This window comes from Hippocampus zosterae, chromosome 6, assembly GCF_025434085.1.
Source record: "Hippocampus zosterae strain Florida chromosome 6, ASM2543408v3, whole genome shotgun sequence".
In the NCBI taxonomy this organism is placed as follows: Eukaryota; Metazoa; Chordata; class Actinopteri; order Syngnathiformes; family Syngnathidae; genus Hippocampus; species Hippocampus zosterae.
In genome coordinates, this window is record NC_067456.1 from 16,814,801 (window position 1) to 16,832,718 (window position 17,918).

The 17,918-nt window shown below is 41.2% G+C and overlaps 1 protein-coding gene across 2 annotated transcripts; it reads left to right on the forward strand.

Annotated features, from left to right (window-relative positions):
- Positions 1–11,210: 11,210 nt before the first annotated feature.
- On the forward strand, positions 11,211–17,140 carry zfand5a (zinc finger, AN1-type domain 5a). 2 transcript variants are annotated; one of them, XM_052066929.1, is made up of 6 exons: positions 11,213–11,451; positions 13,974–14,135; positions 14,573–14,675; positions 14,757–14,842; positions 15,273–15,401; positions 15,540–17,140. In XM_052066929.1, the coding sequence occupies exons 2-6, from the start codon at positions 13,976–13,978 to the stop codon at positions 15,686–15,688; spliced, it is 627 nt and encodes a 208-aa protein (XP_051922889.1). In that variant the 5' UTR covers positions 11,213–11,451; positions 13,974–13,975; the 3' UTR covers positions 15,689–17,140. The 2 variants fall into 2 exon arrangements, with proteins under 2 accessions (XP_051922888.1, XP_051922889.1); XM_052066928.1 differs by having other exon boundaries at positions 11,211–11,451; positions 14,573–14,842.
- Positions 17,141–17,918: the final 778 nt, after the last annotated feature.

Below are 17,918 nucleotides of genomic sequence, written 5' to 3' on the forward strand. Positions count from 1 at the left end.
TTTTTGCAGCTGTACTTGTCATGATGCTGTTTGTCATCAGTAGCGGGAATAGGAGGGCTTTCCTCGTGAACCGTAACTGTCATTAATCATGTTTCGTTATCAAATGCCTTCAAAGACTCTGCCACGCCAACAATTGGCTGTTGGATTCTTAAAACTTGCTCTGGACTCTGTTCCCAAGTGCTTCGATTTTTGCCTCATAGTTTTGCCACCTAGTTCATTGTGTTTCTCTTCCATTTTGTCATTACTGTGTAGTCTCGGTTTGTATTCTCGTGTTTTGGATTCTCTTGTCCTATTTGTTGGCGATTTACCGGTACATTTTCTCCTTTCTTGGTTTTTGCAAACCCTTTTGGTTTGTTCAGCGATGTACTGTTTTTTTTTGTTACCAGCATCCTGAGTTGTACTTTTGCGATGCTGCTTTGTTTGTTTGTTTGATTGTTTGTTTGTTTGTTTGTTTGTGTGTGTGTTTGTTTGTTTGTTTGTTTGTTAATACGCATATTTTTGTCATATGCTTTTATCCTTGTCTTCGTTTGTGGGATGCACTCTTATCCAGATTTATCCGGAGTTGGAACATGTTCGATGTTGGTACATCCCCAACCAAAATGGTTTGCATTCCACATAATATAATTTAGAATGTCTGTAGTAGCTTGGTCAAGGACGCTGGCTGGAAATTAACCTGTCTCAAATCTGAAGTGTGTTTTTTTTTTTCTCCAGACTGCACATTTCAGACAGGACACTTAAATCTTTGCAATCATGCCATGCATTTATATATTCATAAAATGATTGTACTTTCTCAGTGAAACAAATCTTTGGAGGAGATATAGTAGGCAAAAAGATGACAAGCTGACACTTACTTACCTGTATCCAGTCCAATGTGAACTAAGAACAGAGTGCGAAGTGGTATTAAAAATGGTATGAGATAAAGAAATCCTTAACACATTCAACATGCATATGTTGAATGTGTTAAGGATTTCTTTATGTTCTTTATATACAGTTTTTTTTTCCTGAAGGCTTACACTCTGTGATTCCTATTGCATAGTTTCGAAAACTATCGCAAAACCACTCAGTTTGAAAACTAAAAGCACAAACACAACACCGTTTAGGTTTGTAATTTGGCAACACAAACTTTGCAAAAGTGTTAGTACAATACACTGCCCCGCACTCTTTACAGAACCGCTATTTTCCACACTATTGCAAAAGTACACATTAATGGCCTGGCCACATCATCACAGAATAAACTTGTTTTAGATAATTAGCCCACTTTGTAATCAGCCAGAGCACTATAAATTAGCCACATGAAAGCTGTCGGTGTGGAGTACAATGGAGAAAGCAGGAAGAGTGACAAGACTGAGAATTAGAGGAGGCTGAGAAAGAAGATGGGGACATGAGGGAGCAGGAAGGACAGGAGGAGGAGGGCAAGAACGTGAAGCAGGAAGCAGAGTAAAAATACAATTACTGATGACATGAAAGCTACAATGGTGGTCCATATAATCACCATTGTATGACCCATAAGGACGAGACAATGTAGACTGACTTTTTTTTTCTTGCTATCTCAGGGAAATTATGGGAGAGGTGTGGTGTTTGCGTTTTGACATGGGAAAAAACAATTCTGTATTTGTTTTGATGTTTACACTAAACGTCTTGAATAAAAATACTTGAAATTTGCATCCTCATGTGTTTACAGAACTATGACAAAGTATGATCTTTGACCTTTACTCGGTAAACGGATTTCTTCAGTGGGTTTTTTCAACATACATTTTTGCAAATTATTCTATCTACATTTGTGACATTACATGCTAGATGTTTGCATTTGATTGCATTTTGTTAAGTGTGATCTTAATCAATCAAACATGATCATTTAGGTAGAAACAGAACTGACATAAACTGCTTGCCATTGGTAACATTTGATACATTATGACATTTCAATATACAAATGGAACTGAATTAATGTTTTAATGCATATATATAGTGTGTGTGTGTGTGTGTGTGTGTGTCTAAAACTGAAGCAAAGTAACAGACCAAATCCTGTAAGATTATCTTTTTCTCTGAATTATTGGGTGAAAGTTTTCTGTTTTCTGTTGTCTGTTTTCTTTTTGCATGTTCATCCAGTAAGCGCATTGTCCTTTTGCTGATTAATGTTTTTTCTATCAACCTTTGCTTTAAATTTCATCAATTGTGTTTCTTTCTATAATCACAATGCAGCACTGGCTTCATATGAGTTTGCTTCTTTATTGTGTACCCAGCACTGTTTTCAATAAAGGACCATAAATTGAAAACATAGAATGCCACAGATACACTGGAGAGATCAGCCCTTTGGTGTGTGTTCTTTGTGAAACTAGAGTCGTGGTGTCACAGGTCATTACGGATGTGTGCATCAGAGGAGACAATAGTCTAAAGGAAAGAGACAGGGTGACTAAAAAGGGCTGTAGGGCAGCAACAAAAGTTCAGACAAAGGTCCACATCTTATTTTAACATCTATTTAATGATTTGAGAATGGAATGGAAATGCAAAGATTATTTCATCATGACTCCATTCCAAAGATAGGGCCTTTCTGCACATAACGTATTGGATTTATGCCTTCCATTGTCTGACTTGTCCAAGTACAGTGGAAACCAAGGTGATCGTGTAGAAAAGAGGCATGCACTTACTGTCATCCACAGTGATCAGTTTGTGGCGAGGCATCTTCCTCTCATGGCCCGAGGTCCAGAGAGCTTAGTGAACATGTGAGATGAAAATGAAGCTGGTTTCTCTTCGATGAAGTGGATGGACACACTGCAATAACAGCAAACAGTGTGGCCATTTGTGCATAGAGAGGCATCTCTATGATGAGCACCTCGCATGAGAAGTTCACTTTTTTCTTGCCACCCATTGACCCAAAACACATACAATGACATCCTGGAAACCTAAGAGCCTTGCAATTTCACTGCCAATCAATTATTCAAAAATGTTATGACCACCCTTATCCAGTGCGTTGTGTGTGTGTGTGTGTGTGTGTGTGTGTGTGTGTGTGTGTGTGTGTGTGTGTGTGTGTGTGTGTGTGTGTGTGTGCGTGTGTGTGTGTGTGTGTGTGTGTGTGTGCGCGTGCGTGTGTGTGTGCGTGTGGGGGGGGCGTGTGTGCGCGTGGGTGTGGGTGTAGGTGTGGGTGTGCGATAATATTCAGTTCAGTTCTACTAAAATTTAGGAGAACTGAACATTTATTAACTAAATGTATTCCTCATTAATTATTTCAGCATCACTATCCAGCAGCTATTGTGCATTTTTATGTATTTTGCTGATTTCCAGTTATCTCATCTCATTTTCTTCTGGTTTCTCTCACATCCTCACTGTGCTCCATGCAGTCTTCCATTTCTCTCAGCTCACCTCTGTCCCACCTTTTACCTCTTCCACACTTCTTGTTTCCCCGTTGGAGCCTTTCTGCTGTTCAATCTCTTGTATTACTTCAATTACTTTTAACTCCTTTCATGAAACTATGATGAACGATCGAATCTCATTTGTGTCCGATCCCCTAACTGAGTGACTAAAATTTACCAACAAGTACAGTACTGTAGTTGTGAAAGGTATCGAGTTGAATCCAATTGTGATGAACCAGCAGGAGACGCTATTGCACCAATTTAAATGATCTCGTTTCTGATTGCTCATACGCGTGAGTTAATACAGAAATAAATATGATGCAGGCAGGAGTGCGTGTTTGTCGCGTGGAGGCAAGAAGAGTCTTGTTTCGGGTTTATTCCCTCTTTCTAAACTTAGCTGCAGCTTGATGAAGGAAGCCGTTAATGCCTTCTGAGCAGAATAATTTCTAGGGACTGTAAATTGCAGATGACGGGTAACGGATACTGTAGTAAAATAATTTCTCTGTTTTTTACCAGACAAGGAGTAAATGTTAGTCACCCATAGTGGTGAGTTTATTTTTCTTTTTTTTTGCTGAATGAAATGTGATGCATATTATTTGATTCTTAACCCCATTTGTGCAGATTCATGTGCAATTTTAGACGTTTGTTCTTAAATGACCTACATTACACGTGGGGTTTGGTTTCCAATATTCGTCATGTGTCAAGAAAGCGTATTTTGATTTTCAGGATTAAAATAACACACTATAAGACATAATGCAGACTCTAAGAAGAGACTTGTGTTGAGCTCACGTGAGTGGAGATCCACATAATTGTAAAGTTACAATACCCTGGGATGCTTTGTTGAATTGCATTTACAATACTCTCTAGTTGTATTTTCACATTTAGATGAACCACTCATTTAAAAGGAAAATGGTACCCCTCCATCCATTTTCTATGGCCTTCATCCTGTTCAGGTTTATGGGATGCCTCTGGCATGACATTGGGAAAACACTGCACTGGACTCAGTCACAGAGACAAACAATCCTCCCCCACAAGATTGTATCACGAATAATCAAAATGTATATTTGTTTCTTCTTGTTTTGATAGCCATGCATGTCAGGGTGTACCAGGTAGGAACAAATAGTGCAGCGTGTTCACTGCTGCCTGTCAAGTTTATCAGCAAAAGTAGAGAAATAATTTGTAGAGATAAATAACTGACTCACAGGCATCACGATAAGAGATTACCGAGCCCCACAAAATTTCCCGCGTGAGCTATGGAGCAAACAGCAGTTCTGTTTGTTTTAGCAACTCATAAGAGAGGTCAGAGAAAACACACAAAGTTCGAGATTTGGTATATGCATCGTGTAGTCGCTTACTGAAGTAAATACTTTACTTGGTTATGTGGACAACTCCAAACTAGGTTTTAGTTTCAATGAAAGAATGCCGGAATTTTTCCCCATAAATAAATAAATAAATGTCCGCTGACGTACGGGAAAAAAAAGTAAGAAAACAAATGTCAAATGTCCGTGCCTGTGTTTATTAACAATCAACACACAAACGTCTCCCCCGACCAATATTGACATTGATGTAAAACAGAAGGCAGTTTGGCCATGAGGTTAAAAAATATACTGTTTTCCCCAACGAGAAAGCTGGCAGGAGGAATAGATTGCAGGTGAATCGGATGTGGCTCACATATAATATAAATATATTTTTCAAAAGGGATTCAACAGTAAGGTAGTCAGTCACAACATGCAGAGTCTTGTCATTACATGAATGCAAATTATAGACACGTGCTCAAGGTTATTTACATGCAAGATGATCTCAGCAAGGAATGACTTATTGATTGATTTCGCGGTTGGATGTTTTTTGTTAGTTTTTCTATTATTTTCAAAGACTGTATAAAATTGGTTCTCGTTTATATTTACAAGGATCATTGTTCTCATTGGGGTACTGAGGAGTGTTTTTAATAAAAACAAAACAAAAAGGCAATTTGGCCCTCGTTTACATGACAATGTCTTTTTGGAGCCAGAAAAACAGCTCACAATTTGAAAAGGCTTGACAGGATAGGGTGTTGGAAGAGGAAACTTTTTTTTCTTTCATGTACACAAAACATGTTGTCCAAACAACTCCTGTTTACATGAATCCAGGAAAACAATGCTCGACTATGAATGTGGAGACAGTTACTCGGAATGGTGCTTGGGGAAGGAAAAGCATGGCCCCGTGCACCAACCTCCGTCCTGAGTAGCTTTTGTTGCAGCTGACGTATGGTAAATGAAGACTTTTGTAACAAATGCATTTCTACTGGACACAACGGCAGGACAATGCATCTGCTGGAGACGCATATAGTCAGAACAAACAGTATCGTGCTACATTGCATCTTTCCTGTTTTGAGAAAGACATGCATGCCAAACCACCATCAGCTTTTGAATGGACACAGTTGCTACTTTCTTGCTGGCCATCTGAGCCAGCATTTTCACTGCTTTTTCCCAACTCGCTATCCTGTCTGTAAGGATGGGGATGTGAAGTACAGCTGTATACTTGCTCGCGTCTGACGTGGTATCAGAGGTGTAACAATGTGTTACGACAATGTGTGAAATTAAATACTCAAAACGCACTGCCCATATCACTTTGTGTTGAAGGCACTGATGTCACCTGAAAAGAAGAACATGTTTACATTTTGAGTCCGGGCATGTGCAAATACAGTATTTTATTTTATATCCAACCAATGTTGGTGGAAAGCAGTGCTGTGGTAGTGTTTGAGTTTCCTGCACCATATAACCCTTTTCTAAGAATATAATGTATGTGTTATCAGTCATTCTTCCTCTTAGTGTTGCCAACTAATTTCACAACAAGCAGCAGATTGACAGAAAATGAACAATTACTATTTAAAAAAAAGAGGCCTCATCAAATTATTGCTCCTGCCAATTTAAGTTTACTGTCAAACTAAACATAAAACTAAAATAATTACACGTTGTTTGGATTAAAATTAGCATGCAACTTTGACTTTACAAAGTCAGCTACACACATAAAGCAATTTCACGAGCTAACAAACAGCATCAGTGTTGCAGTGTTACAACCCTTTCAGCAATAGACATTTGAACACAAACAGTGCAACAACACATGTAGATAGACAATCATACCATACTTTACCCTTTGTAGAGAACGATTTACTACAGCTTATTGGAGTCAGTTGTAAAATTCCTCCTTGTGTGTTTTAATATCTGTATTATATGCCCCCTAGTACAAAAGAAGAAGGAAGAAGTGAAGCTGTGCATATTAATGGCATTTGTATTAATTTCAATGGAGAATGCTTATTTGTGAAATCAGTGTGTTGAGTTACGTGTGTGGCTACAGAACAAATCCAGTATAAGTAAAGGCACAACAGATAAATAAAGGCAGTGAATACTGTTCCCAGCTATAATTACTCCTTGACTTCCAAGACAAGCAGGAAAGACAAGCAGTTCATGTGCAAATGCAATTAACTTTTGACCTGGTATGCACGCTTTTAAGTTGCTTTTTGCATTTCACTGTGGACACACATTGTTCCCATTTTACTCGGTTGTCATTGCACAGACATTCCCTGTGCTTCTTCAAATTTGGTCTGCTAAATAATGGTTGAGATACTGAGAGAGGCGCATTATGCTAAAGTATGTTTTTGGCCCCTCGTTTATCTTGCTCTTTCTTTATACTTTTGGTTTCCAAGTGTGGAAAACGGAATTTTGGACAAGGAGACAATTTCAGGAACCAGCCTTATCTTGAACAAGTGGAGAGTAGGCAAAGAAATATTCCTCAATATAGCCCTGAACGACGTGATCTCGCCACAGCAAGTGTGTCCAGGGCAAGGAGGAAAGCATGGTGAGTATGGGCGCGTCATCAAGAAAGCCGCAGAGTTTATTTTGCTTGGGGGCGGTACTTGGCGGCTTCAATTGACAGATTACAGCGGAGGGGGCGCGGCTTGTACTCGTAGACAGAGAAGCACGTGGCGGGGCCAGTCTGCACGAGGGAGCAGCAACAAAGAGCAGCTAGTCTCGAACAGTACACGAGACTTCTGCTGCAGACACGCGCGCGCGCACACTTTTTGCACAGGCACACTCACATTCACGTTCGCCACACACATGCATGCGATCTCGTATGGCGTTCGAACACCTATGACGAAGCATGGAAAAGCAGACAAATAGTTATTTTCTTACCACGTGAACATTCATCATTCATTCATTCATTCATTCATATGCAAATTCAGCACATTTGACCTTTAGGTCATTGCACACACGTTCACGTGTGTGTTGTGTGTGTGTGTGAATGTACAGTATATACTGTAAATATATATATATAGAGAGAGAGTTACCACACGGACAACATTCGAGCACACGTTCTTGTTTTTGCAGCAATCATCCTCTAAGCTACGGAAGGGAGCGGTTTTTGTGCAAGACTACTGGAGGGTAGTAAGAAGTAAGAATTTCAACCGAACGTGGCAGGAAGGTTGGGGGGGCTCCTCCTTGGCCAAGGAACAAGAAACACATTATGAAGCACAAGAGATGTATCACAGTATGAAAGGGGAAATGGATGAATGCTGAGCAGGTTCTAAATCAGCTGATCAACCCTTCTTGATTGTCATTAGTTTTGATTCACTTGAAACATTTTTTTCTGTTTGACTTGACTTCAAGTAGTTATCTCAACTAATTAACAGCTGACGGAATTTACAAAGAATGACTGTTCTCATGCAGTCCGGGACATGCATAAGCACAGTCTGTATATTAAATTCAATTACTAAACCAATCGTGTAAACTAACAAAGTTCATGATCCCTCAAAAATATACAGGCAAGCGTGTTCTTGAAACATTACCCAACGGCCCCTCATCTGGGGGCTAAACATAATGTTGAATGTTCACTGTGAGCAGAGCAGGGTGGGGATCAACTTTTGAGGCAATGGTTTTAGTCAACCCCCGTGCATAGTTTATCGTGCACCACACACAGCTTATGTCAACGGATAAGCTGCCACTTCCAATGCAAGCTTCTTTATCAACAGTGTTTTGCAAAACACAAGTGCAAGTCGTGTACTTGAGTGTATGTATTTATGTATTTGTGTATTCGTGTGTGTGTGTGTGTATGTGTGTGTGTGCACGTGTGTGTGTGTATGTGTGTGTGTCTGTCTGTGTGTGTCTAATATCTTCCTAGTAACTAGATTTATACAGTTCCAGATTTCCATTTATAATCCTCACACCCAAAGAAGGAAACTCCAAAAAGGTGTATATTTCAGTTGCCAGGACGACACTGTCACTATGAGCTCCTCACGCGTATCTATCATGGTGGTGGAAAGGAAGAGCTCCTCAATATAACTAATACTCAAAAAGACCCCTCCTCCCCCACCAGCACACACTGGTAGAGAAACTTCTAAACATACAGACTCGATATTCGACACCTCCCACTTTCTCCTTAGTCGCCTCCCTGCCCTCACTGAAACCTGTGAACCTTTGCATACTAAACAGACATACATTTCACTTACACACGGTCCGTCTTTTCTCCTCTGTACATCGCCACGTTAACATAACACTCAGACTCACAAAGATCTCAGTGTCGAGAGCCAAGTAGCTTTACCCTCCCCCATCATTCGCGGTGCTTGCTTTACTGACATATGAAAAGCTCACATCTATCGAACAATCGGCCAATGGTGTCTAACAGCTAGAATAAATACACAATAATGACACAATGAGCTCACTATATACTCACATATGAAATGATTCATGATCCAAATAGTAAAGGCTGCCTTATCAATAGGTGTCAACATTTACAATCACTTAATTTTATTGTGCTTTCACTTCAGTCACAGAACGGCATCTGCAATCACCTGAGTGATGATACACTCATTTATTAGCTTATATCTGCCTTTCCAGCAGCTCCTATATTTTGTTGTTCCACTTCTTCCCTTCATAACTGTGCTGCTGTGAATTGGGAATTTCTCCATTGCGAGACTAATAAAGGTTTTCTTATCTTATATACTGTATATAGATGTTGAAATAAATGTAAATGCAGTACTAAGCCCTCAATGCTGTCATGAACAAAATACATTGCAGAAGAAGTTGACATCAACAGCTTTAACTTGGTTGTTGATGTACTTTGCCATCATATAAAGCGATGATGAAATCTTAAAAGTGTCTGCCCTGAGCCTCTTACACAGAGATTCCGCAACATGGCAATAATAGAGGGACCAAGAGCATGCTACCTTGTTTACACTGAGTGAATCAACTTTGGCAAACAGCCACTGCCGCTTGTGAATTTATAGACATCTCACATTCCATAATGAAAGTGTATCACCACTGTCAATACTTCAAATAAGCTACTGCTCTGTTGCCATTCAGACACTGGCAAATAGTGTTCCAGCCTTCATAGCTGCCAATAGCCTTGATATTTTGTTTCAGTTTGTGTGAAGATTTCACAGTGAGGAAACAAACATTAGGGGCTACTTTGGCTGAAATTGTGATGTTGATTAGCAGGTCCCTTACATCCCTTTTCCCATTCTCCAATGTCAGTATCGATGGCTTCCAGACCATACAAGTCCTCTGAGTTCCACGAATCCATTGATAGACAGCATGTTCTGCATGAAGCACACACACACACACATGCAGTGACATACACAGTGCCCAAAGAGTGTTTGTGTTTTTACTGGGCTGTGTCAGAGGATGTGTTATGTGTGAATGACTGACAAGGTGAAGGAATATGTTGAGGCTTGTCAGGCCTGAGGGGCCAACTGACACACTGCAAGTGAATGGAAGGAACGTGTTTTTGTGTCCCCGAAACTTGACAAAACAAAGACAGACTGTGATCTTGAAGTGAAACTACATGAAGGGAGCAAACATGATTTGTTCAGTTTGTTCTTGTGTTTCCCACACATGCTATCAAATGGCAGTGTTTGATTTGACAAAGAATTATTGACTAAATATAAGGAAGGATTTCATTATATTTATTCAAGTTGAATATGTTGACTAGTGACAGAAGATAGACTACGCTGTCTATTGTTTGTTTTGAACTCCAGAATGTTACTCCATTTTTAAAAAAAGTAACAGACGTCTGTTAAAACAACTAAACTCCGCATTTCTAACATCTTCCAATGAATAAGAAGTCCATTCAAAAAAGTGGAGAATTTTTGAGTAGTCTCAAAGGTAGTTTATGGTGATATGAACTCGATGAGTCGCTGATAGTGTAGTGGTGCACTCACCTAAAATGTGTGCGGGCAGTTTGGGATCCGTTTCCGCTCAGTGATGGTGTGGGTGTGAATGGCCGTTTGTCTCTGTATGTGCCCTGTGACTGGCTAGCGACCAGTTAAGGGTGTACTGTAGTCTGTCCCCACCCCCCTCACCCAAAATCAGATGGGATATACTCCAGCAACTCCCCATGGCCCTCTTCAGGATAAGCGGTGTTGAAAATGGATGAATGGAATGGATTAATTCACTTGTTGGTAGTGGGTGACGAGATATTTTACCTGTACGATTTTGTTGCCTCTTCTCTCTCACATTGTCGAGGCTTTTGGTGTATGTATGCGTGGGCGAGGGTGTGATTCTCTACTAACGTGAAAAGTAACCTTTTTAGTTTATCAGATAATATACTGCTGTGGAAAAAAGAAGCAGCAAAGACAGAACCCCGCGTTATTATCCACCCTTGTATCTTCGGTCTTTTTGTTAGGAACGCGGCATTTACAATCGCGCCCGTTTCGTCAGATTACTCAATAAAAAGGTTGTTGTCCTTGTAGGTGGATAACGACGCGTGTAATAAAGGCTCGACCCGTTGTGCGCTTGCGCCGTGCGAAACTGTAATCTGGGGGCTCCGCGAGCAGCCAATCGCGACACGTTGTTTCACCCGTGACTCCATCCGCCACTCCCCTTGCTAAAGAAGGAAACAAACATCCACCCAGAGAGAGCTGGAGCTCACCAGAGGCAGAAAGGATCTGAGTGACGAGGCCGAGGCCGAGGAAGGGGGAACTTAACCCATCCGAACCACCCTCGAAACGGACAAGCACGCCAAACAAAGGCGAGAAAAAGACGTCCAGCAGGAACTGACAAATCGCCCATTTTTTCCCACAAACGTTGGTTGGCCCCCGACGCCTGGCGAGACACTCATCGAATTTCATCAGGTGATTCTCTTGGACTCATAATCGCTTACTCTTTGAATAGAGCTGGTCTGGGCTTTTGCTAGCAGTGGTTAAATAAATAAATAAAAGAATGGTGCTGTGATAATCAAGGAACTGTCGGTCATAGCGACCTTTAACGGTGGATTGAAAGGTCAGGTGGCGTGTGCGTGACGGTCTCGGGTGTGTGTGTGTTTGTGTGAGTGTGTGTATGCGCGCGCACGTGCGAACGCGTCGTTACAGGGGGAAAAATGAGGTAGGGTATTTACTCTTTTTACGTGTTGGAAGTGTTTGCCAGCAACATCGTGAGCACGATACATTCGCGTCAGTAGCCATCGAACGTGACTCAGTCTGATTTGAGGAAAAACATGGGGGAGAGAGATATAGCTGGTGTTTGTTACTGTCTCTTATGGTTCTACATAGCTCAAGCTGGGGGGATGGGGGAACCAAAACCAGATCATTCCTGTCGACAAGTTGAACATTTATACGCCGAATAAACAAGCCAAGCCAGATAAATGAGGCAAAACATCACAGTCTTGCGCAAAAGAGTCAAGTACGGCGTTACCAAGTGGTTAAATTAGTTTCTTCTTTTGGGTAATTCGATGTGTCGTCGATGTTGCTTATGAGCTATTTTGGTGGGTCTTAGTCATTCCATTAATGTTTTTTCTTTGTATATAGTAATCGGCTGACATCGTATGAGAAATGGTAGCTGTTCTCGTAATGTCCAAACGGGAAACAAGGAAAATTCAGACAAAGGAAGAAACAAAGGCAACCGAGAGCACACTGTCTAGACTGTTTGACTAAACATTTGCGCCTCACGTCCTGTCGCTCACGATTTCTGTTACAATTCTTTCTTAAAAAAAACAATAATCGTAATAAAACATGTCTCTCGTTCTGATCTGTCCAATGTGACTCAGTAGTTTTTAGCAGGGCCTGAAATATGAGCTCAGCTTCCTGCTGATACTCTACAGTCAACATAAGAGGAAGACCAACCCTGGCCTGAATAATACGAGTCACTAGAATTCAGTGCTTTATGTGTGCTGAGAAAGGCATTCTTTTCTGAGATGCTTTTGTTGAAACCAATGCGTTTTATCTGAACACTTATTTAAACTATCAAGAGGTCAGAGAATCTAGGTAAAACTCCAAGCTAATTTGAAGGGTTATTTTATGCACCTCTCTATGTCTCAAAACCTTTACAGCTTGACATGTTTTTAGAGCTTTTCATGAAAGGTCTGGCCAGCATGTGTGATTGAGAAAGGAGGGCTCAAATGTGAATGCTAAGCCTATTCCTTTGTTGCCATAAGTGCATGGTTTATACATGTCCAGTCATGTTAACTGAGGTTAGCTTGATACTTAATTGATCCCGGAGGCAATTCTGGAATTCTTAGGTACTTCTTATTGATTAAAACAGTTCTATTTTTAAGTCTGGTGGATTTGGCCCGAGGTCAAACGGCCTCTAACTTACCGAGCTGATGAGGGAAGAATTTTCACCAGTCAGCAGACGAACACGTGACGCGAAGGCAGAGAAGGTCACCTGTGGGGTTTTCCGAGGAAAGCCTTGACGTGCATTGCATGCACGAGGAAAGGAGTAGGAGGCGGTGGTTTAAGAAATTATATTGTGAGGATATATTTGTTGTTGTGTCATGATATTCTGATACTACTGATTCTGCCAGCTCCTTTGTAACATGAAACTGTCCCAATGCGTTTTGTGACCAAAATATTGACAACAAACAGCTGCTATGTTATGGTCAGTGTCAAAGGTAAATTAGAAGAATGTGATGCTTTTTGCAGTACAAGGTGTTTTTTTTGGGGGGGGGGGGGTCTGTATTAGTTGATCAGATCCATGGTTAAAGCTTCAGAACAGAACACCTAGTCTAAGCCTTCCTTTCTCTTGTTCATTCATCATGGACTGTTTGAATTGTTTAGTTTCCCATTCCACTATCTCCGCTTGTATTTCATCACTGCAGTACATCAGTGTCATTAAACTACATGGTTTGCCAAGAGAACATGCATGTTTACTGGATATGTGTGTGTAAGGGGGGCAGGGGTTTCGTGTAAGTGAGGAAGTTTTGAAAGGCCTTATTTGGTAAGATGTCTCTACAGAGAAGTGAAGAGGGTGTAATTTCCATGATTATTTTTGCTTCATTTTTACTGAGAGTGAACCGGCTACGTTTATCTAATAAGGGTGTGTAATTATTGTAATTATCACATGGTGGTGAGTCAAGTCATTATGCAGTACGAAAGTAAAATTGAGAACAGTATTTCCACAATGTTCTATGAAATGGACAAAAGTAGGATGGCGTCATCATGCTGATAGATCATGTAGGGTGAGGTTTCCTTGATGACAAATGGTGCGTCAGCTCCAGGGAGAGTAATGGCAACTGTTGGCAGCACTCACTCATGGGGAGGGTGGTGAAGGTTGAACAATGCTCCAATTTCTGTCAGGTGATGATATTCTTCACACATGCATCTGGTGTTTCAGGTTTTCAAAATAATGTAATCGCACTCTGTCCTTCTCATCTTATCAGCAATGGCCCAAGAGACAAACCAGAGTCCGGTGCCCATGCTGTGTGCCACAGGCTGTGGTTTCTATGGCAACCCAAGAACCAATGGAATGTGCTCTGTATGCTACAAGGAACACCTGACAAGGCAACAGAGCAGCGACCGGATGAGCCCCCTTAGCCCTATGGGTATGTTAGACCACAACAAAATATGAAAAGGTGGCTAACCAATTTTTTGGTTAGCCACCTTGCAAAACAATGTAACCCGAGTGCTCCTATAGCTAAAGTTTAGGTCTCCAAAGGAGCAAGAGGAATTGTTTTGAAATTCATTTATGACTCTCCTTCAGCGAGTGTGTATTCCCAGCACACCCTACCCTCCCGCTCTGTTTTTCCACTCAGCGTAATGAAAGACGTCTGTTTTCCTTAATGGCATTATCCAAGGTTACATTCACTTATAAGGTCAATCTTGGGAGTCAACCATCAAAATCTTAACAATAGACTAGCTCCATAATTTTAAGTGGAGAAAAGGGCATAAAACAGAGATCTTATTAGCGTCTGACTTGACGTTCTAAAGAGCTCAATGGTCATTTGTGCTGTCTAACGTTGCTAAATTTGTGCTCATGCAGGCTCAACTTCTAGTCCTACCTCAGAGGTGTCTGCAATCCAGAGACTAGAAGCTAGTCTAGCCAAGGTTGATGCCCACCCTGCCTCCTCGCCAGACATGTCTAGGTCGGTATCAAGTGATTTACTCTTACTGGATGCTGCTCTCCTGCTTTTGCCTCATGTTCCCTTTTTCCCCCACACCTACAGAACTATTCAAGGATCTCTTCCTGTGACTCAACAAATGACCGAGATGAGCATCTCGACAGAGGACAAGCCTGAATCCCTAGAAGCTGGTAAACACGCACGCGCACGCATATTTGAGCAGACCGTCTTCTGTGAGGCCATGTTACATTCCATCCACTGAACCACGGGGGTTTTCTTTCTGCATCTAAGAAAGCAACGCTGTCAAGAAATAGACCTGTTTTAAAATAACTCCACACCAGAAGACATTTTTGGATTAGCTGCTAGTAGAAGCCCACTCAACAGGGCAGAAAGGGGTAATTTCAAGATGGAACCTACATAAATTACTGTCTGGGTAACATGGAGTGATGCTAAGGAAAATGGTGTACAATAGATACAATAGAATACATTTGCATTTCGTTTTTCGTTGTAATTTACTGTGCTGGCATCACTTCAAAGAAGTGTCCTAATTCTGCTGCATTTGCAGCTTAGATGAGATCATTTGTCCTTTAAAAAAATAGATATTTGTTCTCTCATCTACAGTTGTAAACCAGCCTGGTGCCTCGAGCGCAACTCCCATAGCTTCTTCGAGCAGCGACGAGAGCAAGGATGACTCGTCCAAACCGAAGAAGAACAGGTGCTTCATGTGCCGCAAGAGGGTGGGTCTTACAGGTATGTGACGGGAACATTGTTTAAAATGGTCTTTCCGTTATTATTGTTCTCAACCGTTGTCAACTTCTGTGCTGTATTACACATACGTACAGCACATTTGACACTAAAGTTGTATTCAATTCAATTCTCTACTTCCAGGATTTGACTGTCGCTGTGGAAACCTCTTCTGTGGTATCCACCGGTACTCTGACAAGCACAACTGTCCCTATGACTACAAAGCCGAGGCGGCCGCCAAGATTCGTAAGGAGAACCCCATGGTGGTGGCTGACAAGATCCAGAGAATATAGGTCATGGTGCAAGTGGCAATGATGAAGATAACACTTTTTGGAAAAAGACTCAAGTGTTTCACCTTTGGAATTGAACACTGGCATCCGTGGCCAAGTGAGGATGGCAAGGACTCAATTTACAAAATTAAAACCTCAACAAGACATTAAAAGAGAATCCTGTCTGAGGGAGATGCATGAATGATCACTTTGCTCTCCTTTTGATTAATCCATGTTGTTAGTTTTATCATATTTTTTGTGGTGTGACTTTTTCTTCCCAGGAATACATATTGTCTTAGAAAGGGCAGCCCGGAGTAAACTGCGCTCCCCTCACCTTAACCTAGTGTGCCAAACTGTAGACCACCCTTCCTTCTCACTCCCTGTCAAGCATTAGGAACCACATTGAGAATTGAGACCCTGCTGGAGGAGCTGTCCCCCAAAATGTTGCACAAGAAGTTCTGTTAGTTTGTCCCTCGTCTTCCCCGGCTTGACCTACCTCACAGCTGCTCTGTTAGCCTTCTTTTCTCTCTAACTGCGTGTGCTCTTCCGCTGTGACCTTGGCAGAGAAGCAGGGCACCTCTCTTTCGCCTAAGTGACCCCTCAGATCAGCATTCTTATATTGACTGTTTGGTTTGATTGTGATGAGGCTCGGTCTTGTTTCGTTGTGGAGGTACAGTGCAGGGCAGGGACAAATACACGTTCATCTTTCCTGAATTAAAACCTTAGCAGTGAGCAGGGTGAACGAGCTTGTACGTGAGTGACAGGCTGGAAGGAAGGGTGGATGCCTCACAGATAAATCTTGGCTACAAGGAATGGAATTTAGGCATGAATTTTTCTTCGTCTACAGGAGCGTTTTTAGAAAATATGGCCACAATCTAGTTGGTTTGCAGGCATTTTTACTTGCTGAGACAATTATGTTTATTTTTGCCCCCACCCATGCATCCTTCCACATACTGATATTGTTCTGATGTTGGCACATGTATGCAATGCATATCTGCAGTTAGAATATGTGAACCATGATTTTGTCTTTGGTTTTTATTCATTTTAAGTGTGCTAACCGAACATTCATGTGAGCACAGCGTGCGTGCACGCAGAAACAAGGTTTATCAGCACATGTTTACAGAAAACTACAGGAGCATGCCAGTGGTAGATTTAAATGAAATAAAATATACTAGACTACCACAGTTATTTGTAGCGCGTGAGTGTGTATGCGAGCGTGTGTGTGCGTTATTTTCATGGTTGCCTGACTGTACGTACGAGTTGTTCATGTTCCCAGTGTTTTTCATTTAAGACAACTAAGTATCCGTTTTGATTTTTTTTCTCCCCGTTTCTGATTCTTAGTTATATGCAAATTTGTACAAAAAAATGAAAAAACAACAAAACTGTTGATATTTATGTATTGCATATAATCCTGCTCTCCAGCATTACCACAGAATAGTATCTTGTAAATAAAACTGTACAGAGAGACATTAACAATGGTCTTGTGTATACTTTGTATATTATTAGATTGTGTGTGACTGTAAACAGTGTGTGTGATGCGTTTACTGTATTGAAGCATATAAATATAAGGCTGCAATTCTCAATTTGCTCCGTAAGGCCAGAAACCTGCTCTTGTGAATAAAATGACATCACAAAGGATGACTCAGCATAGAAGTGCAGGAATTGCCAGAAAAACAATAGCGAGTGGCACCTCCTGTGTACACTGTAATACCTCATCTCAGCTAAACTGGTTGCTTGAACTTCGTGTTATTACCGAGACCTGACAACACTCATTGAAAAACACAGACAAGCGTCATTCAAGACTTGTCGGGGTCACACAGGAAGTGTTAGTGTTGCATTTTTAATGGCTGAAGGTCGTACTGTATGCACAGAGTGTGTATGCTTCAAAAACGATGTGTTCTTTCACACTCCTGTTGGGAGTGAGTTCACAGATGACGTCACCTTAACAGCTGCTCAGACAGCTGAGGCGTGCTCATGTGGTGTTCCTGTCACAGAGAGTGGCAGAGATCACGTTGTTTGGACACCGGCCGAGGACAATAGAAGATTTGGACAACATATTAGATAACAGCGTGGATCAAGGTGTTCAAACGGGTCACTCGTCTTTTGGAAACTGAGCTACTTCATGGGTGCTGATTAATGCGGAGGGCTATCAGTTTGATACACACTTTTGGGATAACATTCACTTTTGCTCCTTTTAGTTATGTGATTATTAATACTTATACAGTATTGATATTTGTGAAGACCGTGGTCACGT